Raw genomic sequence first — 25,668 nt, 5'->3', positions numbered from 1 at the left:
CACAGCAGCTGAGGGCGCAGCCGAGCCTGACTCGGGGCTGACCGAGCTCCAGGCAGAGCCCGATGGCAGCCCAGATTCAGCTGAGCGCTCAGAAGACGCTGAGACCTCAGAGACTGAAACCTGGGCAAAGGCTCTTCTCACATCAATGACTGAGGACGTGGCCATCACAAACAACAACAATGAAGAGACTCAGGGCATCACAACTACTGACACCAGCCCAGATTCACTGGAGCACTCAGAAGGCTCTGAGGCTGCAATGAACGATCACAGGGCAAAGGCTGACATGGCAGTGACTGAGGATGTGGCCATCACAAACGCCAACAGTGTAGAGACTCAGGGCCTTGCAAATACTGACACCACGCCCACTCCCACTCTGAGTCAGGAACTCATATTTGACTATTTCAAGGAGCCTTGTGTTTCTTCTCACCAGCAGCAGCAGGTAAGCAGCCTGGGTCCACACCTGGAGGCCTCCCAGGATGGTGTGTCCCCTCAAGCCATGGTCTCTGGGCCCCCTCAGCCTTTGAGGCCAGCACAGTGTGGTGGGAACAGAAGCACTTCTTGGGGGAAGCTGGGGAAGTTGTTCCTTTGGACAGCGCTCCAAGTCTCCCCCATGCCTCCTCCAGGTGCCAGCCAAGGTGAAGAACATCCACCAGAGTCTCATGTCCCACGTCTCTGTGGATGCCAGGCTGCAAACGGACATTGTGAGGCTGGCAGAAGCACTTCTTGGGGGAAGCTGGGGAAGTTGTTCCTTTGGACAGCGCTCCAAGTCTCCCCCATGCCTCCTCCAGGTGCCAGCCAAGGTGAAGAACATCCACCAGAGTCTCATGTCCCACGTCTCTGTGGATGCCAGGCTGCAAACGGACATTGTGAGGCTGGCAGAAGAACACCCTGCTGACGTGGTGCTGACCCTCCTGCGCTGTGCCCCAACGTGTGACAGGTACGGGGCCCACGAGCCTTGAGAGCTCAGGGCTCAGCAGCCTTTAGGGCCCGTGGCCCTGCACAGCCTGTCCAATGGTCTCTGCCAGACAGGCAGAGAGGCCCAGGACCCTCGGGCCCCTCTGTTTCCTGAGCCTGCTGCCAATGCTCCCCCCCTGCCCTTCAGGGCACCAGGCCTCTGTCACCTGGGCCCCCACAGCTGCACAGGGCATGGTGCTGTGACTGAGATGCCCCTGACACAGAGCTGCCATCCCACAGAGCTGCTGCAAAGATGTGGAGAGCCATAGGCTCATCGGGACCAGCACTGGAGAAAGCGCTGCCAACACTGCTCTGTGTGATGGAGGACTGGCCTCTGCACAGAATGTGCACCTCCGATGGGGACAACAAGGACCTTTTTGCCCTGGCTGTGAGTTTCTGGGCCTTTGCTCAGCCCCAGGTCACCTCTCCAGCAGCTCACCATCCTCTCCACGCCTCAGGCGCTGGGCTGAAACCTGGCCTAGGGGCAGGCTCAGGGGGCACCAGGCCCGCTGCTCCCCCTGCCTCTGCCCTTGGGCCCTGCCCCATGGACACCTCGGCACTGAGCGCTGCCTTGGGCTGCTTCTTTTGCAGGCAACTCTGGTGATCTGGCTGATTGTGCCTGAGTGCAACAAGGCCATGATCCCTTATTCTGGGCAACTGTTTGTGGCTCTGCTCTCCCATGTTGTCATCACCACACAGCAGATGCCACCAGAGGAAGTTGATAACTTCTGGAGAGCATGCGGGGAGGAACGCCGCCTTCCCTACGAGCCCAACAGGTCCCAGTCCTCCTGTCCTTCCCGTGCCCTTGTGGCCAGCAGCAGTGCTCCCAGTGTGACCTGGGCTTTGCCCTGCACACAGGTTTGCAGTGCAGGCCATGAAGGATCTGCTCTGCCGACTGCAGTGTGACCATGTGGTGGTGGCTATGGAGCGCAAGGGGTGCTGGGACATGATGCTGTGTGCTCACACCCAGCACTATGCCGTGGGTCTGCTGGCCAGGTGAGACCCCCTTCTGCCCACTGCCCCCAGCATTTGTGCCCTGTGCCCCACACAGTCCCTGTGCTCATGGGCCAGAGGGCCTCGTCAGCGAGGGATGGCCAAGGAGACTGGAAAAGGCTGGGAGAGGAGGGTGCCCAGAAGGGGCTGCCTCTCAGAGGGCCCACATCCCCTCCAGGGATGCTGGGGAAAGATCAGACCTCTGTGAGTCAGTGCTGGGAGAGTTTTGGTCTCCCCACCTCAGGGTCTTGATGCCTTTTTCCTCCTGCCAGGGAGATGTGCAATGTCTTGGTCCCCTTCTGTTCCTGCATCACGCTCCACTTGCTCCGGCAGCTCAGCAGGGAGGAGCCGTGCTGGGATCTGCCCTTCCTGGCATTCCTTGTGGAGGTGAGCCTGTTGGCCAGCGCTGCCTCGCTGAGCTGCCTCCCAGCTCTCTGCCCTCTCGTAGCCACAGCTGCCAGGACAGTGCCCACGCCCTGTGCTGCTGCCTGGGCCCAGCCCTGTGCGCTTCTGGGTTCCTGGTGGCTGGGTCCCCTGTCACTGCCCTGTGCCTTTCAGGTCCTCGAGCGCCTGGACATGAGTAAATGTGGTGGCAGCGTCCTGAAGATCATGTCAAGGTACCTCCGGAGTGAATGCAGTCAGAGGCGTCACCTGGCGCTCAGAGGCCTCGTGGTGCTCAGCAAGGATCCCTCGATGGTGAGAAGGAGGCAGCGGCTGAAGCTGCGCCGGGCAAAGCAGCCCCTTGGGCTGGCAGGGCTTCAGGAGCTGAGGCAGCTGCTCCCAGCTCTCCTGCCTCACCTGCCCCAGTGCTTTGGGACAGGCCTTTGGCCTGTGGGCCCTGCAGCAGCAGGGTGGGGTTGCAGTGCCAGGGCGCTGCTGGCCGTGCAGCCGTCCATGGCTTCCCAGCACAGCCTTGTGTTCCACCCAGGCCAGAAGAATGTGTAGCGTGTCTCAAAGCCTTCTGCAGCTGCTGGGGGATGAAGATAGAGAGGTGGTCAGCATGAGCCTCCGTGTGTTCACAAATGTGCTCCAGCACAAAGACATCCTGGTATCCAGCACCACTGCCCCGAAGCTGGCTGAGGCTCTCCTGCTGCTCTTTGACCACGTAAGGTTCTGCATCCACAGGCATTGGGTGCTTCCCAGAAAGTTTGTGCCCTGTGGATTTTCAGGCCTTTGCCCAGGTGGGCCTGGAGTAGCTGGTGTAGGTCTTTTCCTTTCCTCTAGGACAACAGCCATGTGCAGTTGCTCTCCATTCAACTCTTCTGTAAGGTGATGGACTTGGTAGTGGATGAGGGAAAAAAGTCCCTGAAGACAATTGTGAACAAGAGCCTGGACACACTTTTCATCTACTGTCATGATGAGAACTGGCACGTGGCAAAGGTGAGCATTTCTATGATGCTGGGAGGGGGCTCGGCTGCCTCCTGCCCTGGCGCCTGGCGGGCTGCAGCCTCCTCCAGGCCTTGGCACAGGGACAAAGGTCTTGTGCCCTGGGCTGTGGGGCCATCTCGGGGTCTCTGCTGCTCTCCAGGCCTCTCGGGAAACGCTGCATTGTGCAGCCAAGTTTCTGAAGAGGAGAAATCTCAAGCAGCTCCTGGAGAAGGAGCATCTGTGGAAGTTTGCTGAGGTCCTGGTAAGGACGGCCTGGAAGGCCCAGGCTCAGGCTGGAGAAGCCCCATGGGCACAGTGCTCAGTGTGTGGGCTGGCAGCTGTGCCCCTGCCCGCTGCTGCAGCCAGAGGCCGCGCGGGCTCTTCTCCAGGCTCCCGTGGGTCCCAGCCGGGTGCCGATGGAGCCCCGGCCCGGCGGGGCTGCGGGGTGGCACCGCGGCTCCCCGGGCAGCAGCCGGCCCTCTGCCCCCTCCAGAGCCCGGCGCCAGCGGCTGCTGGCCGGGCCTCAGGGCTGTGCGGGCAGGGGAGGCCGGGGCTGGGCGCAGGGAGTGCCCGGCCCAGGGGCTGAGCCCGCGCCAGCCCTTCCCTCCTGCCGCTCTCTCCAGCTGGCAGAGGACAGGAGCCGAGCGGCCGAGCACCTGCGCCGGGCCCGGCCCTACCTGCAGAGCCCACAGGGGCCCCTGCGAGAGGCGGCCGTCAGGTTCATGGGTGAGCCAGGAGCCCGGGCTCCCTCCCCGCCCCGCCGGGCAGCTCGGCCCCAGCCCCGCCTGCTGCCCCGGCAGCGCCATCCGAGCCCGGCGCCACGGAGCCCCGCCTGGCCTGGGCGCTGCTGTCACCCTCCGGCAGCCGTGCCCTTGGGCGGCAGCGTGCGGCAAGGGCCCGGGCTGAGCCCTGCCGGGCCACGAGGCCGTGTGGCCACAGGGCTGGCAGCGCCGCTGGCAGGGAGCTGTGCCGCTGGGCCGTGACAGGCTCTGTGTTCGCAGGGATGGCCGGGCGCAGCTCGAGGGGGCAGCAGGGAGAGCTCCATGCCCTCAGTCAGGGTGAGTGAGGGCTGCGGACTGACAGCGGGGGCTGGCGGGGGAGGTGCGATGCTTGGGCAGGGAGCTGCAATCCCTGTTTTTGCTGTGGTGGGCTTTGCTCCTTGTGTGGATGAGAGTTGGCATGGGCAGAGCACAGAGAGATTTCAGGATCTCGGAGGGTCAGACTCATGGGAGGCTGATCCAGTTAACACCCCTTTTTCTTGTGGCCATGGCTGGAGCTGGGTGGGATGGACCTCGCAGGAAGGTCTGCTAGGATTCCCACAGATCCTGGCTCTAACCGGGGCTCTGTCCCTCTCTCTTCCAGCCCTTCAGGCCCTGTGGAGAGATTACAGTCCTTCCCAGACAAACATAGTAGTTCATGATACATTCAGTGAAAGAGCTGCAGAAGTGGCTCAGAGGAACCAGTGTCTGCATCAGGCCTCCAAATGCCATGGAAGATGAGACTACCTTGAGACCAGAAGAGACCAGCTGGAGCTCCAGGCACAGCTGATGATTGGCACAGCTGACCCTGTGGGAAACCTGCAGGGCTTCAGCCCTCTCCCTGCTTATAGATAGCTCCTTCCCTCCAGCCCTCAGACACTGCCCATCCCCTTTTTTCCCTTCCACTCTCCCTCCCTGTTGACAGCTCTTTCCCTCTAGCCCTCAGATCCTGCCCATCCCATTTTTCCCTCCCACCCCATCCCTTTGGTTTGTCTTCTATTAATAAACAGTTTGGCTTTTTCACTTTGCCTGCATCTCTGTGGAGATGAAGTGACACAAATCCCGAGCCCTTGGACACACAGGCCCCTGCTGCCGTTCTCTTCCACGCCGTGTTTTGTGCACACGCACAGAGCAACGAGGGCAGATCAGGCTGGAAAGGTGCCTGTGCTGAAGGTGCAGTTCCACAACACTGTGGAGTTGCAGATCTTGCCGAGCACACGGAAGGCCGGCAGTGGGACAAGGAGCCTGTGTGTCAGGGACTGAAATCGTGTCTAAGGCCCTGCCGTATTTGGTCTGCTGTTGTGCACATCAGGCAGGTAATGAAGAACAGACAATGAAGGAAACCTTATTGTGAAATTACTGTGAATTTGACCCTTAAAAGAAACAATGGGTTGGTCAATCGAAGGGAAGTTAACCTGTGAAAGAGGAACAATAGACAATGGAGCTGTGCTTGGCGTGGAAGTGGTATCACAAGCCATTGCAGCTCATCTCAGGCGCTGGCCAAGCGTGAGATGACATCAGAACTGGAAAAACTCCACTCCAGAGGAGGAGATGTCAGGCCTGCTTCTGGGGTGAAGGGACGAAAAGGCCAAAATGCACGTCCTTTTGATGCAGGGGATGCCCTGAAGGTGGGTGGCCTGTCTGCCCCTCCCACTGGAGCACAGTGGTGAGCCCAGCTGAGGGGAGCCCAGTGCTCCTTGCTCCTCTCTGCTGACATGGGAGCGTCTGTCTGCTTTCAGGACAGCCCTGGCTGTGTCAGGGGTGCTACGTGGACACGAGACAGCCGGTCCTGTCCCGCTGGGTCCCAGCAGTGCCTGGCAGCAGTCCTGCATCCACGTCAGGATGCTGGCCCAGAGAGGCTCTGAAAGCTGAGGCAGCTGACTTTTAGCTTTTGCAGGTGCCTACAGGTCAAGGCCAATGGTGTTCCCTCAGGATACTGCAGTCCTGAGGGGCCTCCCTAATTCAAAGTAATCAGCAGACAAATGCATTGTCCCCTAAAAGCCCTTTTATTGATCTGGCGGGAGGGCAGGGGGCTGCACCCCACTAACACGCTTCTCTGCCATGTATCAATTTCAGTGCGTTTATGTAGGAATTGTATCAAAAATACCATCCATCTTTACCCTGCTGCGGTGATTCGATAGGCAGGAGGTTAGAAATACATTCTGTCAGATTCCTGTCCTCGAAGCTAATGCCCAGGCGCTGTCCAGGAGCAGTGTTCATGCCCTAAAGCAGCACTTCCTCCTCATGGTTTCCCTGCACAGGGCTGATTCCGTACTTGCCCTTAGTTCTTCTGGTAGACTATGTCTAAAGCTTTTTGTCAAGTCACTCTCCTGTCAGGTTTGGCCCTCCAGCTTTTCCTTATGCTAACTGGTGCTAAGTAGTTATGTATATCTGTGCTAAGTACTCGTTTACTTCTGTGAATTGCTTGTGCTTATGTCAAGCAAAGACCTTGTTTCATTCTCCCCTTCTCTTTATCCTGATGCAAATTCTTTTGCAAGATCCTCTCCATAGTCCACAGTACATGTTGCAAACAGGCTTAGAAAGAAACTTTAAACTAACAAAAAGGAGGCATGTTGATTAAAAAAGTAAGCTTGTTTATTACAAAATGAACAACTGGAAGCAAAAACCTCGGGCTGGTCCAGATACTGTTTCAACAGCTTAGTAATTGTAACCTAGGGGTGTTTCCAGGGAAAGCGGCTCCCAGGAAAGACGCGGGAGTTAGACACCCCAGGCCTTTTCAAGTCTCTCTCTTGTCTCCTGATTGGGGCGTTCAGGATCCGTGCTGTGACAGGTCTATTTCTCCGTTGCTGATTGACTTATAAGTTGGTGCAGTCTTGGCCAATCATTTTGGAATTCTCACCTCCCATTGGTTGGTCTCTCTTCCAATCTTGATTTAAGTTGTGGTTGTGTTCTATGATGGAATACTCCTGGAAGTTTCTCTGCCCCTGCACAAAGATTGGCACCCCATCTCCTCCCTGGTTCCACTCCCCCTTTATACATGAACCACACTACTGGGTTTTCATAGAACTAATCACACTTTGTTACTGGTATTAACAACATTTAACTTTGTAACAACATTTAACCATTGTCAACTAAGTTCCCCAAAGGTTTAAATTTTATTTTTGTTCATAACAATCCTCCCTCTAATTCTTTGATCGGGCTTGGCCCGCATCAGCCTTAACTTATCAAACTGGACTTTCATACTTTCAGTAAAATTCTCTTAACTTCTGGTATTTCTCATACATCTCTTTTGCGCTCTCTGTTCCTTTTCTGTCTTGGTTTTCTTTCATCATCATAATTTTCTCATCTGTTGACCTTTCAAGAGAAGTCTGGACAATGTTATTAATCATTCTGATAAGACAAGGTATTAAACAAGGAAGGAAAATTAAATTTATGAGTGCCCCCCCCCCCCCCCCCTATAAGCAGTATCTTTTTCCACCATTCTCCATTGCAGATGTTATCCCACCAATTAGCTTTTATCAATGGGGTCCATCGTTGTACTGGTACATGTGCAAGTTTTCTAATCCTGGTGGCTATATTTTTAATTAGGTCCCCATGATCATCAATTTCTAGACAACATTCAGATGAATTAAACTTTCCACATACCCCTCCTTCTTCGGCCAGCAGGTAGTCCAAGGCTAGCCGGTTCTGATATATGGCAGTCCTCATCTGGCGGCTCTGTACTGATAACAAGGCTAAAACTAAAGCTGTCTCATTAGAAACTATTCCTAGAAGTGCTTGTAACCTTATAATTCTGTTCAACATATAAATGGGGGTTCTATACCCCCATGAACTGTCCTGGGCCCAGGTGGCAGGGCCATAGGTTTCAATAATTCTCTCTGGGGGCCACTCTTCGTCTCCCCAGCTCTGGGTTCCTCCAATTAGATATCTCTTTTGACATTTTAATTCATCATAGAGGGGTACCCCTAAATCTGGATGGTCATCTTTTGGAAGTAAAAAGAATGACACTCTTATTACACCTAATGTACAACTGCCCTTCCAGTCTTTTGGTAGCATCACATATGCCATCTTTCCACAAATCCAAAACAATCCTTTCGGGCCTTTCCAGAATTTTAGTGATCTGGTATTTCTAACTTCATTTTTGTTCCAAAATTTAGACAACCAGGGTTCGTCTTGAACTAGATTCGGTTCTTTAGCTAGACACTCCTACAACTATTCTCTTTGTATATATGAACAGTTTGAGCCTGGCTTTTGTTTTTGTGCCCAATACAGATGTTTACTCTGGGGAATCCACCACTCATGGGTATCATTAGTAGTTAGATACCTTTTACAAGACAGTTCACCTACATAGGAAAGAAATTTCAGTCCTTTTCTCCATATACATTCTTCCCTGATTACCTCGGACTTTAAGTTCCAAACTTCTTCTGCATTCCAGATGTCTGGTTTTCGATCTCTATCTAGGTTTTTCATCGCTTTTAGAGTTTCTTGAGGGCTGAGTGCGATTCCTTCCCAGGGCCATATTTCTGACCTCCCGGTATCCCCACATATCCAGCGTATATTCGATACGTTGAACTCATGGCTGATTCTTTCTACTAGATCTGAAAACAAATTCTTTCCATTCGGTAATTTTGTTTCTACCCCTGGTTTATTCACCCTTTTAATTTCTTTTTCTTTTATTAAGTCCAATCCTTTAATGACCTTATTCCCTGGTTTCTTGTCAGTGCATAACCATTTCTCCCTTGTAGGGCATTCCCCCACTAGTTTCTGTTTAGGGGTCCATTCATTTTCAAATAGCCAATAGGTTTTTCCATCTTCTACACAGGTTTGTAATTGTGACAAGTCAACACACTCAGGGTTAAGATTAGTGTGGAATCTGAGAACTGCGCTTCGCGCATTTCCGGTATAGACAGCATGATAGCACTTATCACAGGAGTTTGGTGAGCTCTCCTGGAGACTCACAGTCATTATTGCTATCAACCCCCATAGGGGTCCAGTACAGGTTACTCTCTTGATTCTCATGGTCCTTAGTCAGCTTCGGATGGTAAGAGTGCTGTCACCTGATCTGGGCTTGCCCCCTGTGCTTACGTTCTTACCGGTATCCACGTCTCACTCCACTCTTTCCCTGTGTCGACTTGTTATTTTTTCCGTTTTAGGGTCAGATCACTACTATGGTGGGCGAATGCTCTATCTTATGGGGACTTCTTGTCACTGATTCTGTAATGAGAAATACCAGAAATTGTAATTAGTTGCCATTAGTTGAATGTTTTACTTTTACTTCTTAAAATCAAAGAGATGCTTTTCTAACTTCAACAAATATTTTCAATAGTAACACTTGAATAAATATGACAATAAATATTCATATAACTCTTTATCTTAACTTTTACACTAATACTGGATTTAAATAGGATATTAAACAACAGGTTGATAAACAATATCTTTAAATAACAGTTCACAAATTACAACATTAGAACAACACTTATAAAAACAAGAGGTGCTGCTTGACGTTAGTCGAATTTCCCATAGTCTATTCTGTGGGAGCCGGAACTGGACTTTTGACCCTGGTAACATGGGTCCACCCTTTCTCTTGTGTTCTTTTTGCAGTTTTGGTAGTCAATGAAACTTGGTACGGGCCTTCCCATCTGGGGGTTAACGGCTGTTCTTTCCACGATCTATTTAATACCCAATCTCCTGCTTGATATTTATGGATTTTAAAATCAATAGGAGTACTTTGCGGGAGATAGCTGCGGCGTGGGTTTTTGCTCTCCCCGGCTGCACGCGGCTCTTGGGAGCCTGGCTGTGGCGTAGCTTCCACGTGCTACCGGGGTTTGCTGCCGCGGGTTCCCGGACACGGCTCCGTGTCTCGGGTGCGTGGGCTGGCCAACCGCTGTTACCGTGCGCTAGGGACCCGGCAAAGAGGAAGGAATTTGTCCATTTACTCCGTGCTTGGCAGGAACGGTTTATTGGTCACGTGGCGCGGTTCGATGGAAAGACGCGACCGCTCCCGGCACTCGCATGGGAGAAAATGGCGCCTGACTGCCGGCGGGATAGGGCTTTATAGAGGGGCGGGGCGAGAGGATCCACGGCCTGCCGCCCAATAGGGGCGGCTGCCGTGGCAGTGACGCCAGCAACCGCAACCAACCAGAGAACCCCGCAGGGGCGGGCACCGAGCCAGAGCGGGCTGAGCGGGATCGTGTGGCCAGCACGGGGTTTCCCAGGGCCGGACGGCAGGGTGGTTACAGGAGCGGCACAGGGGTAAGAGCCGGCAGCAGGCAACATGGGGCCAGAAACCGCGGGGGGGAACAACACAGGGGAAACGCGGGATTACAGAACTTGACTTATTTTAGCATAAATTAAAAACCCTAATCTAAACCCAAACTCCGGGATGCAACAATAGCCATTTCTTCTTAACTCTTCTAATGGTTTTGCAATTATTTTTAGGTGAATTTTCACACCTTTATCTCCTTCGGATGTCCCCATGCAATGTGAGGTGGTCAAAAATGGGAGTCCAAGCATCAGTTCATAAGGGGAAATACCCACATCAGATCTAGGCTTTGTTCTCACTCTCATCAGGGCTAATGGGAGGCATTTGATCCAATTAATTTTTGTTTCATCTACTAGCTTGGCAAGTGTAATTTTCAGGGTCTGGTTAGCTCGCTCTACTCTTCCTGAGCTTTGGGGCCTCCAAGGAGTATGCAACTTCCAAGTCATACCAAGGGTTTTGATTACATATTGTAAAATTCTAGCAGTAAAATGAGGCCCTCTGTCTGAATCTATTGTATTCACTATAACATAACATGGGATAATTTGTTCAAGTAGAATTTTACTAACAGTTTCTGCAGTTGCTTTTACTGTTGGAAAAGCCTCTATCCAATGGGTAAGGTGATCGATGATAACTAATAAATATTTAAACCTCTGTACTTGAGGAAATTCAGTGAAGTCAATTTGTATATTCTGAAAAGGCCTTTTAGCTAATTCTCTTCCCCCTCCATTATTTTATTGTTTCTTTTCTGACAAGTCATACAATCCTTTGTTACAGCTTTTCCTAGCCCAAATAACCCAATCCGCACATATGTTCTTAAGAAGTGATCACACAGTGCTTGAGTTCCCCAATGCGTAGAGGCATGCAGAATTTCTAGGATTTTCCGAGATAGATTTTTATTCAATACTTGCCTCCCATCAGGCATTGTCCATTTCCCAAATTCATCCTTAACGCCCCCTTGTTTTTGCAATTCTTCTTGCTCTTGTTCTGTGAATATTGGAATCTCTTCCCCATCTATTACTCTTAGGTTTTCTATTTTAAATAGCCGCTCTTCTTTTCCTAAAGCTGCCCCTTTAGCTGTCTGATCCGCTAAATTATTTCCGAGTATTTCTATTGATGTCCACCTTTGATGTCCTTTAACATGTACTACTGCGACTTCTAATGGATCTTTTAGTGCTTTTAATATGTCTTTTATCAATTCTTCATGAATTAACATTTTACCTTTAGAGTTTATGAACCCTCTTTCCCCTCAAATCTAACTGAATGTGTGAACAACTCCATAAGCATACTTAGAATCAGTATCGATAGTTCCTTTATTGTATTTCAACCAAATTAGACCTCTTACTAGGGCATACAATTCACAGCACTGAGCTGACCATTTCGTTGGCAATTTTCCTTTCTCTATTACTTTCATCGTTTCCCCATCTATGACTGCGTAACCTGACATCCTTTTCCCTTCGACAATTCGAGAAGAGCCATCTACAAATAACACTTCCCCTTCTAATAAAGGGAATTCTTGTAGATCTTGCTTTAGTGTGCAGATCAATTAATTCTTCACAACAATGTTCAAGGTGGCCTTCTGATTTCCCATATAAAAACTGTGCAGGGTTTTGCACTTTTGTAGTTGTAAGTTCTATGTTATCAATATTAGTGAGTACTTCATTTCATATTTCAGTAATCGACTGTCCGTAATCCATTGACTAGCTTTCTTGCTTAATATTAATTTTATATCATGGGGGATATGTACCTTAATTTTACCTCCACAAGTTAGTTGATAACTTTCCTCAATTCGAGTCATAGTAGTGGCCCCTGACTGTAGGCAGGTGGGCCAGCCTCTCACCACAGGGTCTAACAATTTAGATAGATACGCAACTGGTTTCCTTTCTCCGCACCACTCTTGCACTAATACACCATTAAGCAATTCCTTCATCTACATTTACAAACAGTTCAAAAGGTTTTTCCAAATTAGGCAAACTTAAAACCGGAGCTTTCATCAGTCTTTCCTTCAATTCCATTAATTTCCCCTCATCTGCTTCAGTCCATTCAAAAGTCCTGGTCTCAACCAATTGATGGTATGAAAATTTAACTAACTTGGTGTGTCCATCAATCCAGGATTTACAGTACCCAACCAAACCCAATAATTTTCTTACATCCCCTTTTGTCTTTGGGGAGGGCAGGGATAGGATTCCCTCAATTCTACTCATTGCTAATTTCTTATAACCTTTCCCAATTAAATGTCCTAAATATTTTACTTCTTGCTCTACAAATTGGAGCTTTTTTCCTTGATGCTTTTAACCCCTTTTTTTCCCAGAAAATTTAAAAGTTCTACAGTAGTTTCTCATATTAGTTCCTTTTGCTCCCCTGAAATTAATAGATCATCCATGTATTGTAAAATCTGGGTATTCTGTTTTGGCTCAAATTGCTCTAATAACCCTTCCAGTGCTTGTCCAAACAAATTTGGTGATTCAGTAAACCCTTGGGACAATCTCATCCATTGATATTGTTGTTTTCTCCCTGCGTTCTCACCATACCATTCAAAAGCAAACCACCCCCTACTTTCCTCTGTTAATGGGCACGCCCAAAACGCATCTTTAAGAGCTATCACACTAAACCAGGAATGTTCTGGTGGTTTTTTATTCAACAGAGTGTAAGGGTCGGGCACTACTGGATATCTGGCTACAGTTTGCTTATTGACCTCTCTTAGATCCTGTACTAATCGCTATCTTCCATCCGGTTTCTTAACTGGTAAAATTGGTGTATTCTGGGGTGACATGCACGGCTCTAATATCCCATCTTGAATCAATCCTTTTATTACGGGACTTAACCCCTGTTTTCCTTCAGCTGAGATGGGATATTGATGGACTTGAATGGCTGTAGTTCCGGGTTTCATTTTTATCTCTATCGGTGGTATGTCTAATAAACCTCGACCACCCTCTTCTGCCCACACCTGGGAATCTATTTCTTTCTCGTCTTCTCTATTTAATCTCATAATTGTTGCTACCATCTTCCCTTCTTTCGGAACTACCCCATCCCCATCTTTACTTGTAAATCACGGCCGAGTAAGTTACAGTTCAACTTAGGCATAAATAGTGAATCAACACATCCTTCCCTTGAATTTCCTCTCACTATTACTTGTTTAATTACAGGTACTTCAAATGGACTGTTGCTTGCCCCTCTTACTTTACAAGTTGCTCTACTAAGTTTGCTCCTTCTGGTATCTTAAAAACGCATGACCTATCAGCTCCTGTATCTACTAAAAATTCAAATTCTTCTCTCTGAGGGCCTACTTCTCAATTTATCAAGGGCTCCGCTTTTAAATCTTTTACTGCCCTCAGAGAATAGAGCCCCTGACATCCCTAATCTTCTCCTTCTCCAACTCCTGTCTCAGTTTCTCTGTATAATTTCTGGTCCTTTACGAGCTGCTTACAATATTTCTTAACATGACCCCCTTTACCGCAGTAAAAGCACTCTCATTTTTCAAATTCTCCTCTTCGGTCTGGTTTTCTCTCCCTCTTATACCATTCTACCTCCTTTTGGGTATCTTCCTGTTTTCCCTGACTTTCCCTTGCTACTGCTATCATGATCTTTGCCTTCATTTTCGCCTTTTCCTCCTCCCTCTTTAGATACACCTTTTGTGCTTCCTTTAGTAACTCATTTAAACTCCTTTCCTGCCAATCTTTAAGATTTTCTAATTTTTTCCTGATATCATCCCAAGCCCTTGTCACAAAGTGTACCCTAATGAGTACCTTTCCCTCCTGGCTCTCTGGGTCCACACTGGAGTAAAGTTGAAAATTTCTTTTGAACCGGGCTAACCACGCACTTGGAGCCTCGTCCTTTTCTCGATGGCTATCAAATGTTAGCTTTGCATTGTTTGCTCTGGGAACTGCGCCCCTGATTCCTTCTATGATCAGAGATCTATATTCCCTCATACTTTTCCGCCCTGCTTCATTATTCGGGTTCCAATCCGGTGGTGTTAGAGGCATTTTAACATCCCCGGGGGGAACATCTGCAGGGTTGCCCCTTCTATTTTCTTTCTCCCATGCTTTTACTCCTGCAATTCATATCAGCTGTATCTCCTCAGGAGAAAATAAAATCCCCATTATTGAATTTAATTCTTCCTAGGTATAGATATTAGGACCTAGGAATTGATCTAGCTGGTTTGCGATTCCAAGGGGATCCTCTACTAAGGTCTTTATTTCTTTCTTAAAATTCCTCCCCTCGGAAGCTCTTAATGGGGCATTCACAAATCCTATTCCCCCATTGGCTCCTCCCATGGGAACTTCCCTTAGGGGAAATAGTCTTTCTGCCCTTTCTCCTCCTGAGCAGCACTCTTTTGTTTTCAATCGACTGTTGTAACGGCGGGATATTGGACTATCTGTTTCAGCTTTACCACAATTACAACCTTGAACTTTATTACCTTGCACACTATTCTGCCAATCACTGTTTGTTACTGATCACGCTCTCTCTTCGATCTTTGTCTCACTTATGTGTCTTGGAGGGGTTAAGACAACATTCTGTGGAGGAGATTGATTAGCACCCGATATTAGGAGGTTTGGAGGGTAAGACAAAACATTAATACTGGAGTCAGGGCTTATAACCAGCTGACTTGAGGTTGTTAATGTACTTCCTACTGATGGTGTGCAGAGAATATGGGGAGGAATTTGAGAGGTTGAAGGCGTAGGTTGGACAGGTGGAGGTACTGGAGGAGCGGGTTGGGCAGGTGGAGGTGTTGGAGGAACAGCAGGGGGAGAGGGTGGAAGATAATCTAAAGGGTCTCACCTTCTTATGGGCTCTTCCCTTGCGTCTTCCACGTCCTTAATGTCCTTGGACACTTTGTACGCTTTAGCTTTTTCCTCCAGGGTATTACTTTCTAACCAACAACTTGCATACTTAGTTTCTTCTTTACTCACACTTTCCCTCGAATTCACATGTTTGTTTACAGCTAAACACAACCACCTGTCCTTTGAACCATACCAAGGCCAGTAAACTGACCCTTCTTGAAGAGCTTCCTTTGGCCATACCTCGACCCAGTACTGTCTCATCTTTATTTTATCTAATTCCTTAAACTTCTCATCACTTTCCCATTTTTCAGTCACTTCTCCTAAAGGGCTACTGGGTGGAATTTCTTTCAGTTTACCCTTCTCAGTCCTTCCCCTACGGGAGTTCTTACTAGTACACAGCCCCATTTTATAAATGAACTGGACAACTAACTAACCTAGCAAACAATAACTCAAATGAGCCCATGAAAGGATCTACACTTATTTGAAATAGGACAATTGAAATTACTCTTAACAAAGTAAACTGATAAAGCAATTGGAACCTTGATTGGTCAAAAATAAATTCTATCCAAAATATTGAATACAACAATCTAAAATAACGTAATTAACACCAGATTGAATAATCAAGTGATTGAAATCAAACAAAAAATTAATGTATTGGCATTTAATTAAGACCATTGAAATAAATAATTAAAATAAAATAATTGAATTAAAGTAAAAATGATCAGAATTAAATTAATTGGAATCACAAAATGAGAATTGTGTAATTGCAATAAAGAAACAGTTGGAGTAAAACAATTAAATTTCAATAAAATTATTGGAAATCCACAATCAGACTAGAATATGATCATTTAATTTTAAGTATTGTATCTAACAAAATAATGGAGTTCACAATTTTTTCGATTAAAACAATTGAATTAAATAATTAATAAATTGAAATAAAGCAATTGAAATAAAACAACTGGAATGAAACAATTGGAATGAAACAATTGGAGTAAAACAACCAGAATAAAACAACTGGAATAAAACAATTGGATTAACAATTTCTAATGCAGGTCAGGTTTAAATAAGAATATTTGAAAAACAAATAATTGAAATAGAATGAAATGATTAAAACAATTACATAAAATAATTGGTGAATTGAAGTAAAACAATTGAAATAAGATATTGAAAAAAAATTGAAATAAAACAATTGGAATAAAATAATTGAAATAACAACATTCAATCCAGTTCAGATTTAAATGAGAGTAATTGAAAATCAAATAATTGAAATAGAATGAAATAATTAGTAGATTTGAAGCAGAATGATTGAAATTAATAATTAAAATCACAATTGTACACAATTTTAAAATTAAAACAATTGAATAAAATAATTTGTCGCCCTGATTTTCAAGAGTTTTCTAAAGCCTTCTGAGTTTACATTCTTGTAGAGAACTTTCCCACACAACTTTCTGTAAACAACCTATTGTTTTGCATTCTTTCATAGAGGCGGAGAAATTTGATGCACAGGTAGTTTGTCCAGTGTCGTTGGAGAGGTGGCACGTTCACCCTCCAATCCATTGGCATCTTTTGAGAACTATAAAAGATTGGAGTCAGAGAAAATAAATTAGTCTCTTCATTGTGACCAAAGCTGTGGTGCGTCGTTTTTCCTTGTGTCATCTGATGACAATAATTAATAACTTGAAATTAAAAAATGGAATACAACAACTGAAATAAAACAATTGGAATAACAATTTCTAATCCAGTTCAGGTTTAAATAACTGAAAATCAAATCATTGAAATAAAATGAAATAATTAGTAGATTTGAAGCAGAATGACTGAAATTAAATAATTGGAATCACAATTGTCAACTTTAAATAAAATAATTAAATTGAATGATTGAAATTAAATAATGAAATTTGACAAAACTTTGTAGAGTAAAACAATCAAATAAAATAATTGATAAATTGTAATAAAATTATTAAAATGTAGAATCAAAATAAAATGATACTATTAGAACACCAAATGAATCTAACAGAAACAATTAAATAAATCAATCTGAATAGATTACAATAAAAAGATCAAACTAAATATAACTAGTAATAATCCAAAATACCAAATTGGAATTCTTGTAATTGAGATTAATAAAATGAACAAAATTAATGAAATAATCCAAAAAAAACCAATCTATAGAGACAAAAACTCGTAGAGGTAGGGCTTCTATCCCCTGTTGCTCTGTGCTAACTGTATATCATATCAGTGATTTTCACTGATCTGCTCCTACAAAGCCACTCCCATCTGTGTGGGACGAATGGTTTTGGGGGGGCGTAGCCATATATAGGAACCGATGTATTCCTACTGTTTTTCCCAGTTTATAAGATTGTGGTTTTAAAAGGGAAAACTTCTGCTGGTGACTTGTGGCTCCACTAACATTCAAAACTTTACCAGGACCAATTTTTTCCAACTCTATATATAATACAGAATGTGTTGCACCCGCATTCACCAGACATTTCATTTTCCTCATCTTTTCCCCCAGTTCTCTTTTGACCAGAGCATTTTCTGGGGGGATGCCCTCCAGCCAGCCCTTGCATTGCTTCTTTGCCAGATGCAGCCCTGGACCGGACACAAGAGCAGGAACCCGCCCGTGGCCGCTTCCGCAAAAGCCTGAAGGTACCAGCAGCCATCCCCACCTGGGCTGGGCCTGCTGTCACTGCTCAGCCCAGCACCACGCTTGGAGCACTCCATGGAACATCCCGGGCTTCCCTGGCCTTTCTTCTCCTGCAGATGTTCCGGCAGTTCCTGCGCATTCAGCGTAGAAAGACCGGCAGCACAGCAGCTGCGGGCACAGCCGAGCCTGACTCGGGGCTGACCGGGCTCCAGGCAGAGCCCGATGGCAGCCCAGATTCGGCTGAGCGCTCAGAAGACGCTGAGACCTCAGAGACTGAAACCTGGGCAAAGGCTCTTCTCATGTCAATGACTGAGGACGTGGCCATCACAAACAACGACAATGAAGAGACTCAGGGCATCACAACTGCTGGCACCAGCCCAGATTCACTGGAGCACTCAGAAGGCTCTGAGGCTGCAATGAACGATCACAGGGCAAAGGCTGACATGGCAGTGACAGAGGATGTGGCCATCACAAACGCCAACAGTGTAGAGACTCAGGGCCTTGCAAATACTGACACCACGCCCACTCCCACTCTGAGTCAGGAACTCATATTTGACTATTTCAAGGAGCCTTGTGTTTCTTCTCACCAGCAGCAGCAGGTAAGCAGCCTGGGTCCACACCTGGAGGCCTCCCAGGATGGTGTGTCCCCTCAAGCCATGGTCTCTGGGCCCCCTCAGCCTTTGAGGCCAGCACAGTGTGGTGGGAACAGAAGCACTTCTTGGGGGAAGCTGGGGAAGTTGTTCCTTTGGACAGCGCTCCAAGTCTCCCCCATGCCTCCTCCAGGTGCCAGCCAAGGTGAAGAACATCCACCAGAGTCTCATGTCCCACGTCTCTGTGGATGCCAGGCTGCAAACGGACATTGTGAGGCTGGCAGAAGAACACCCTGCTGACGTGGTGCTGACCCTCCTGCGCTGTGCCCCAACGTGTGACAGGTACGGGGCCCACGAGCCTTGAGAGCTCAGGGCTCAGCAGCCTTTAGGGCCCATGGCCCTGCACAGCCTGTCCAATGGTCTCTGCCAGACAGGCAGAGAGGCCCAGGACCCTCGGGCCCCTCTGTTTCCTGAGCCTGCTGCCAATGCTCCCCCCCTGCCCTTCAGGGCACCAGGCCTCTGTCACCTGGGCCCCCACAGCTGCACAGGGCATGGTGCTGTGACTGAGATGCCCCTGACACAGAGCTGCCATCCCACAGAGCTGCTGCAAAGATGTGGAGAGCCATAGGCTCATCGGGACCAGCACTGGAGAAAGCGCTGCCAACACTGCTCTGTGTGATGGAGGACTGGCCTCTGCACAGAATGTGCACCTCCGATGGGGACAACAAGGACCTTTTTGCCCTGGCTGTGAGTTTCTGGGCCTTTGCTCAGCCCCAGGTCGCCTCTCCAGCAGCTCTCCATCCTCTCCACCCCTCAGGCGCTGGGCTGAAACCTGGCCTAGGGGCAGGTTCAGGGGGCACCAGGCCCGCTGCTCCCCCTGCCTCTGCCCTTGGGCCCTGCCCCATGGACACCTCGGCACTGAGCGCTGCCGACTGCAGTGTGACCATGTGGTGGTGTCTATGGAGCGCAAGGGTGGCTGGGACATGATGCTGTGTGCTCACACCCAGCACTATGCCGTGGGTCTGCTGGCCAGGTGAGACCCCCTTCTGCTCACTGCCCCCAGCATTTGTGCCCTGTGCCCCACACAGTCCCTGTGCTCATGGGCCAGAGGGCCTCGTCAGTGAGGGATGGCCAAGAAGACTGGAAAAGGCTGGGAGAGGAGGGCGCCCAGAAGGGGCTGCCTCTCAGACGGTCCACATCCCCTCCAGGGATGCTGGGGAAAGACCAGAGCTCTGTGAGTCAGTGCTGGGAGAGCTTTGGTCTCCCCACCTCAGGGTCTTGATGCCTTTTTCCTCCTGCCAGGGAGATGTGCAATGTCTTGGTCCCCTTCTGTTCCTGCATCACGCTCCACTTGCTCCGGCAGCTCAGCAGGGAGGAGCCGTGCTGGGATCTACCTGCCCTGGCATTCCTTGTGGAGGTGAGCCTGTTGGCCAGCGCTGCCTCGCTGAGCTGCCTCCCAGCTCTCTGCCCTCTCGTAGCCACAGCTGCCAGGACAGTGCCCACGCCCTGTGCTGCTGCCTGGGCCCAGCCCTGTGCGCTTCTGGGCTCCTGCCGGCCGGGTCCCCTGTCACTGCCCTGTGCCTTCCAGGTCCTCGAGCGCCTGGACACGACTAAATGTGGTGACAGCATGCTGGAGATTATGTCAAGGCACCTGCAGAGCGAGTGCAGGGAGCGGCGTCCCCTGGCTCTCAGAGGCCTCGTGGTGCTCTATTGTAAAATGCATGCGAACCCGGTGGGAAGAAATGATGTCCGACTCCATTTCAGAAGGCTGCATGATTTCTTTATTATACCTAAACTATAATACATTGTTATACTATATAAAGGAAGTTACTAAAACTACATACCTACTTTTCTAACTACCATATCTAACTCACTAACTACTCGTGACCCTGTTCGCAACAGTCCAGACACAGATGGATTGGATTGGCCATCAGGCTCAAACAATCCTCACCAGAATCCAATCAAGCAATCACCCCAGTTGAACAATTCTCCAAACACATTCCACATAGGAAAAACAAGGAGCAGACATAGAAATTGTTTTCTCTATCTCTGTGCACCTCTATGAAAAATCCTGAGAGAGAGAGAGAAATGTGCTTGCCACATATCACCCTTTTCTGTATAAATAAATTAAAAAGAAATAAAAACTGCATTTGCAATTCTTCTGCAGGGCCCTTGCAAAAGAGAGAGCAAACACATCTCAAGAGGTTCCCTTATCAACTTGCTAATTATCAATCAGAAGCCGAATCAGATGCCGATGTGGCATGTTCAAAGAGATCCTTTACCTGCCAAACACCTACTTCTATCAAATCTCTAAAACAAAGCTTACAATATAAAAACCCAAATAACAATGAAAACAATGCTCAAGTTTCAAAGTCCAAACAGCTGAGTGTCAGGAGAAGGTGTTCATTGACTGGAGATGTTGATCTTGACATCCTTAAAAGTCCTTCTCAATCCTGAAACAGAGAACTGAAGAAAGTCCTGAAACAATTAAAAAACCATAGAAAACCACTAAATGTGACATCATATAATTATCAAACACCAGAACACTGAATGTTGTCTCAGAGACTGCAACAGCTGATAAAACTCAAATGAGCAGAGCTGGAAATCATCTCCGGATCATGATTTTCCAAACTCCCCTGATTTTGATGCAAATACATCTGGGTGATCGTCAACCATGCAAACATACCTTTCCCGTGCAAAAAAAAACCATCACCAAATTCAAAAGAACTGAGAAAATTCCTGGAATGCTATGGCCAAAGCTCTTAAATCAACCACTTTTTCATGTTTTGTCTTTTCAACCATCTCTATTTAATTAATCTTAAAACTAATTTTAATGATTTTGGTTTTTTTTTTTCAGAATCAGAATGCCCATCAGCAGCAGGTTTTAGGACCCTGCGGTGCTGGGCGGGACAGTGGACGCGGTCCGAGTGGGCGGAGCAAGGATCCCAAACCCGGCCGTGGGGGGCACGGGGGCCCCAGGCCGGGAGGCTGGACCAAGGAGCCCAGACCCGGCTGGCAGGGTGGTGGCCCGAGCCCCGGCGGGCGGCCCAAGCCCGGCCAGTGGGACGGGCTCTTCATCTTCACAGCCCACCCTCACCACGCGGCCAGCGTCACGGCAACTCCTCCAGCATTTTGCCTTCCCCCCACACCACCCTGGTGCTGCTGAAGCCACAGCCCCTTGGGACGCCGCGGCTCCCGCCCCCCGAACGGAAGCGGGACGCACGGGCTGCCCCAGGACACAGCAGGGAAGGTGTGTTCCCCAGAGGAACCTTCAGATTCCACAGCATGATCAGGCTGGTGCACAGCCACGGGGGTGCACACCCCTGCGAGGAGCCAGGCTGTTGGTGCTCGCTGCTGTCGCTGTTCGCAGCGCCTGGTGACCCGGTAGAATCAGCGGGGAGGGGGGCGAGGCGGGTGTCACGGCCGATGCCGGTGACGGAGCTGGTGGGGGGAGGTCCTTGGCCGGCGCTGCGGGCATTGCCGCTGATGGATCGATTGCCGGCTGCGGCGCAGGGGGGCTGGTTTCCAAAGGCGGCGGGGGCAGAGCAAAGCTGTTATGAATAAATTTAAGGTTTAACCATTTGTTTGTATGTTTAACCATTTGTCTGTTTACTCCGCTGTTCGATTGTTTGTATGTTCAGTCATTTGTCTGCTTATTCCACAGTTTGGAAGTTCACTTGAGTGTATTCACTGATTCCACCCCTGTTCATATTTTCCCTACCTGATGTAATTGCCCCTATGCCCAGTTCACACTCCGGTTGTATTCCCCTAGTTTTGGTATGTTCCCCTGGTGTTAACCCCTTTATGCCTAGTAAGTTGAACCCTCTTTGTCCCCTTCATGGCGTCGGGTAGTTCAGCCGCTGCTCCCTGAGGTGACTTCCTGATTCCCAGGAGGCCTAGCGTATGCTGCATATTAATTGCCGGACCCCAGCAGAGGACTAAAACTGGACTCAGACCACAAACCAAAGTAGGGACTGAACAACAATCCACATCTACGGGACAGGAAAGTCTCAAAGTATCCGAGAAAGCCTTCAATACCCCTGGAGCCCGTCGCCATGACTGGAGAGAAGTCCGAACGGAGTAACCCCCTTAGACCAATGAGCCATAATTGAGTCTCTGGACGTATCCTCTGAGGGCAAAGACTCCGACCCTGCCGTAATCGACAGGATCGTCTATACCTCCTCTGGGACGTCGACTCACCTGGGAGTAGCGGTGGCCTCGCAAACGCCGTACCCCCGCCCCCTTAGGCTATCTTTTAATAAAGGCCTTATCAAGAAAGGAGCGCAAGGTCTCCTGGCCATTTATTATTTACTTCAATTGGGGGCTTGTCCGGGATAGACCACACCCACGAGGGCCCAGGAGGACTGGCCATCCACCTCGGACCTTCGGAGGACAGCTGTCCACATCTGGACGGCGAAGACAGCCTACGGGGAAAGTCGGTGACCGAGTGTGTGTGCAAGTGAGACGGGGGCCGGCAGCTTGGACCCCCATGGCAAGTGAGGACCCCTAGTACTGGGGTTCCGGACTCCCGCGAGGGGGCCGGCTGGGAACGGGGGAAGCAAAAGAGGCCTGATTTGGGCCCGGTGAAGCGAGTGAGACGCCTCCCTCAGGGGTTAGCTGATTAGCTTCCCCTGACTAAGTTGTGAGGTGGAGGGAGGGAGGACCCAGGCCCCGCTAAGACCTAGCCTCATGGGAGGTACGGGGAGGGAGTAGGGGCCAGAAAGGGCCCCCGAGATCTCCGCTAGGACCCGGCCTCTAGGTCAGGACCCAGGAATGCTGGAAGAGGATAGCGCTACCCTGTTGGGACCGGGCTCTGGGTTTCTGGGAAAGGGGGAGTTAAGGACTGGGGGAGGGATTAGCCTGCTAGGACTTCACTCCAAAACTTCCCCCCCCTAGGGGTTGGCCGTTGGAACCCAACCTGAAGGAGAAGGTGTGGGGAGGGACCCCTAGGTTTTATTTGAGTTGGTGTAGTTCCCCTGTCTTTTGGTGTGTGTTTTGTTTAGTTTGTTTCAACCCTATGGGCAGGTAGAAGAGTTTTTAAGTGGCGGTGGGTTGACCTGCAGACCCAGGCTAACCCGGGCGCTCGGGATCCTGGGGGAGTGTGAGTCGGGCGCAGTCCAACCCTCTGGGCAGGTAGAAGGGTTTTGAAAGTCGTGGTGTGTTGACCTGCAGACCTCAGGTTAGGGTCTAGGCACTTAGGCTCCTGGGGAAGTGTGTGTGTGAAGCGTGTTCCTTCGGGCAGGTGGAGGACAGAGCATTAGGGTGTTGACCTGCAGGCCCCAGACTAACCCAGGCACTCAGGACCCTGGGGAAGTGTGAGTCGAGCGCAGTAAGGATTGAGGGGGACTGCAGTTTTGTTTTGTTTCGGTGGATTCTTAATTGGTCTCAGGAGGTAGAAGTTTGTTTTGAGTGAATCAGTTGTTGAGAAAGAGGTAAGTTTTAGTCTAATTTGTGTTGTCCGTCAGTTGTTTTGTGTTTGGGTAGGGCACGTTAAGAGTTTTTTTTGTAATACCCTCAGGATGGGTCAATGTACTAGCAAAAGGAGCTCCCGTGGTAGAAAGGCCAAGAGAGTTAAGAACATTCCCCCGAACAGCCCCCTCGGGAGAAGGTTAGATGACTGGGCAATGAATAAGGCAACCCGGGATTTAGATAAGATTAAGATGATCTATCTTTGTATGGAAGTATGGCCAAAGCTAGATACTGAATGGCCGTGGTTCGGGTCAGAGGACGCCTGGATGTGTGCTCAATTAATGCAGAGTTTACGTAGTCAACCCGAGCCAGAGGAAGAACAACTGGTATACGCTGCCTGTTGGGGGTAGGAAAAGTCTGGAAGGAAGTCTGTTAAGATCTGCAAGTTAAAAGAATGCAAGGAGGAGCCAGACAGAGAACAGAAAGAAAAGAGTAAACCATGGGATTCCCTAGATCACCTGCCTCCTCCTCTTCATCCTATAGGTTCCCCAGAACCCTTACCGCCACTACCAAATCCTATTCCATTACCCCCTCCACCAAACTTTACTCCTATACCTCTTCCCCCTCCTCCAACCCTCCTTCCCTTACCTTCTTCTTCACCTGACCCTCAAACCTCTCTGTCCCAAACTACCAGTTCTTTGTCTGCTTCATCACCCTTAACAACTTCCCCCGCTCCTCAAACTCCCCTTCCACAACCTCTTGTCCCAGTACTTCCCCCTCCTTCTCAGGTGTCTTCTCCCTTGTCTCCACCACTTACTACCCCGTCATCGTCCATAACTCCTTTAACCCCTCTTCAGTCATCCCTACAGACCCCTGTCTCTACTGCCCCCAGTAACCCGCCTCAAGCCTCCCAGCGCCAGGTTCCCATCCCTGCCCCATCTCAACTCCCTGACTCCCTCTCTACCCCTACTTCTTCCCCATATACCCTGAGTTCTTTAGTTTATTCTGAACACCCGTTAGCAAAAATTGCTACCCCTATGTTCATGTCTCCTTCACTAAAGGTGGTCCCTAAGCCCCCTCGTCAGTGGGGAGAACCCCGGCCCTCAATAGATAATTCCATTGAAGCTGAGGATTTGCAACCTCCCCAACCCCACAATGAGACCCCACGGGAGAGATTAGATGAGGGTCCATATTGTAATACAAGATCCCGAGCTATGCGGGCAGATCGGTTATTCCCCTTAAGACAGGTACCTATGGGGGGAGTTTTTGGTGGGGTAGGACACGTAAACGCACCCCTTACCTCCTCAAAGGTAAGAGGCTTTAAGAAAGAAATGGGTAATCTAGTAGAGGACCTAGTAGGGGTATCGCAACAACTTGACCAGTTTCTTGGCCCTCATATTTATACTTGGGGGGAGCTCACCTCCATTTTAAAGATATTATTTAGTCCTGAGGAAGTAAAGTTGGTTCGAGCTGCTGCCATAAAAATTTGGGACAGGGAAAATCAAACTGGGGTTCCTGCAGACCGTAAGTTACCTGTAGAAGATCCAAGTTGGAACCCCAACCAGGCACAAGATAGGAGGAATATGGAGGAGTACCGGACTCTGATAATCAGAGGGATAAGAGAGGCAGTCCCCAAAGGAACCAACTCTAAGCTGGCGTTTGTTGTCAGGAGAAGGATAAGACCCCCGCTGCTTGGTTGGGCTGGTTGAAAAAAAACTTTCAGCAATACTCCAATATAGATCCGGAGAGCCAAGAGGGCCAAGTCTTGCTAAAGGTTCAGTTTGTATCCAAGGCATGGCCAGACATTAGGAGGAAGCTAGAGAGGCTGGAAGACTGGCAGGAAAAAGGAATCAATTATTGGCTAAGAGAGGCTTTAAGAGTGTACTTGCGCAGAGAAGAAGAGAAAGCCAAGAGCAAAGCACGAATGATGATTGCAGTGGCAAGAGAAAGT

General features: G+C 49.0%; 1 protein-coding gene across 1 annotated transcript; it reads left to right on the top strand.

Annotated features, from left to right (window-relative positions):
• The first annotated feature begins 1,217 nt into the window (after positions 1-1,217).
• On the top strand, positions 1,218-21,696 carry LOC128809928 (uncharacterized). Its single transcript, XM_053982359.1, has 17 exons — positions 1,218-1,342; positions 1,546-1,730; positions 1,813-1,950; positions 2,220-2,334; positions 2,506-2,643; positions 2,876-3,052; positions 3,172-3,327; positions 3,476-3,577; positions 3,939-4,041; positions 4,317-4,373; positions 9,636-9,640; positions 17,835-18,317; positions 19,247-19,341; positions 19,611-19,725; positions 19,897-20,040; positions 21,166-21,423; positions 21,679-21,696. The coding sequence occupies exons 1-17, from the start codon at positions 1,274-1,276 to the stop codon at positions 21,694-21,696; spliced, it is 2,358 nt and encodes a 785-aa protein (XP_053838334.1). The 5' UTR covers positions 1,218-1,273.
• The last annotated feature ends 3,972 nt before the right edge of the window (positions 21,697-25,668 follow it).

The sequence above is a fragment of the Vidua macroura genome, chromosome 7, assembly GCF_024509145.1.
Source record: "Vidua macroura isolate BioBank_ID:100142 chromosome 7, ASM2450914v1, whole genome shotgun sequence".
Classification (NCBI taxonomy): domain Eukaryota; kingdom Metazoa; phylum Chordata; class Aves; order Passeriformes; family Viduidae; genus Vidua; species Vidua macroura.
Note: the sequence above shows the minus strand (reverse complement) of the source record. Positions and strands in the feature narration are given on the sequence as shown.

Bases quoted from the DNA above. Each gene is read 5' to 3' on its own strand.
- LOC128809928 (XM_053982359.1), top strand. From the start codon at position 1,274: ATGGAGGACTGGCCTCTGCACAGAATGTGCACCTCCGATGGGGACAAC. The intron at 3,578-3,938 runs GTAAGGACGGCC...CGCTCTCTCCAG, and splicing joins GGAAGTTTGCTGAGGTCCTG to CTGGCAGAGGACAGGAGCCG. The intron at 19,726-19,896 runs GTGAGCCTGTTG...TGTGCCTTCCAG, and splicing joins CCCTGGCATTCCTTGTGGAG to GTCCTCGAGCGCCTGGACAC.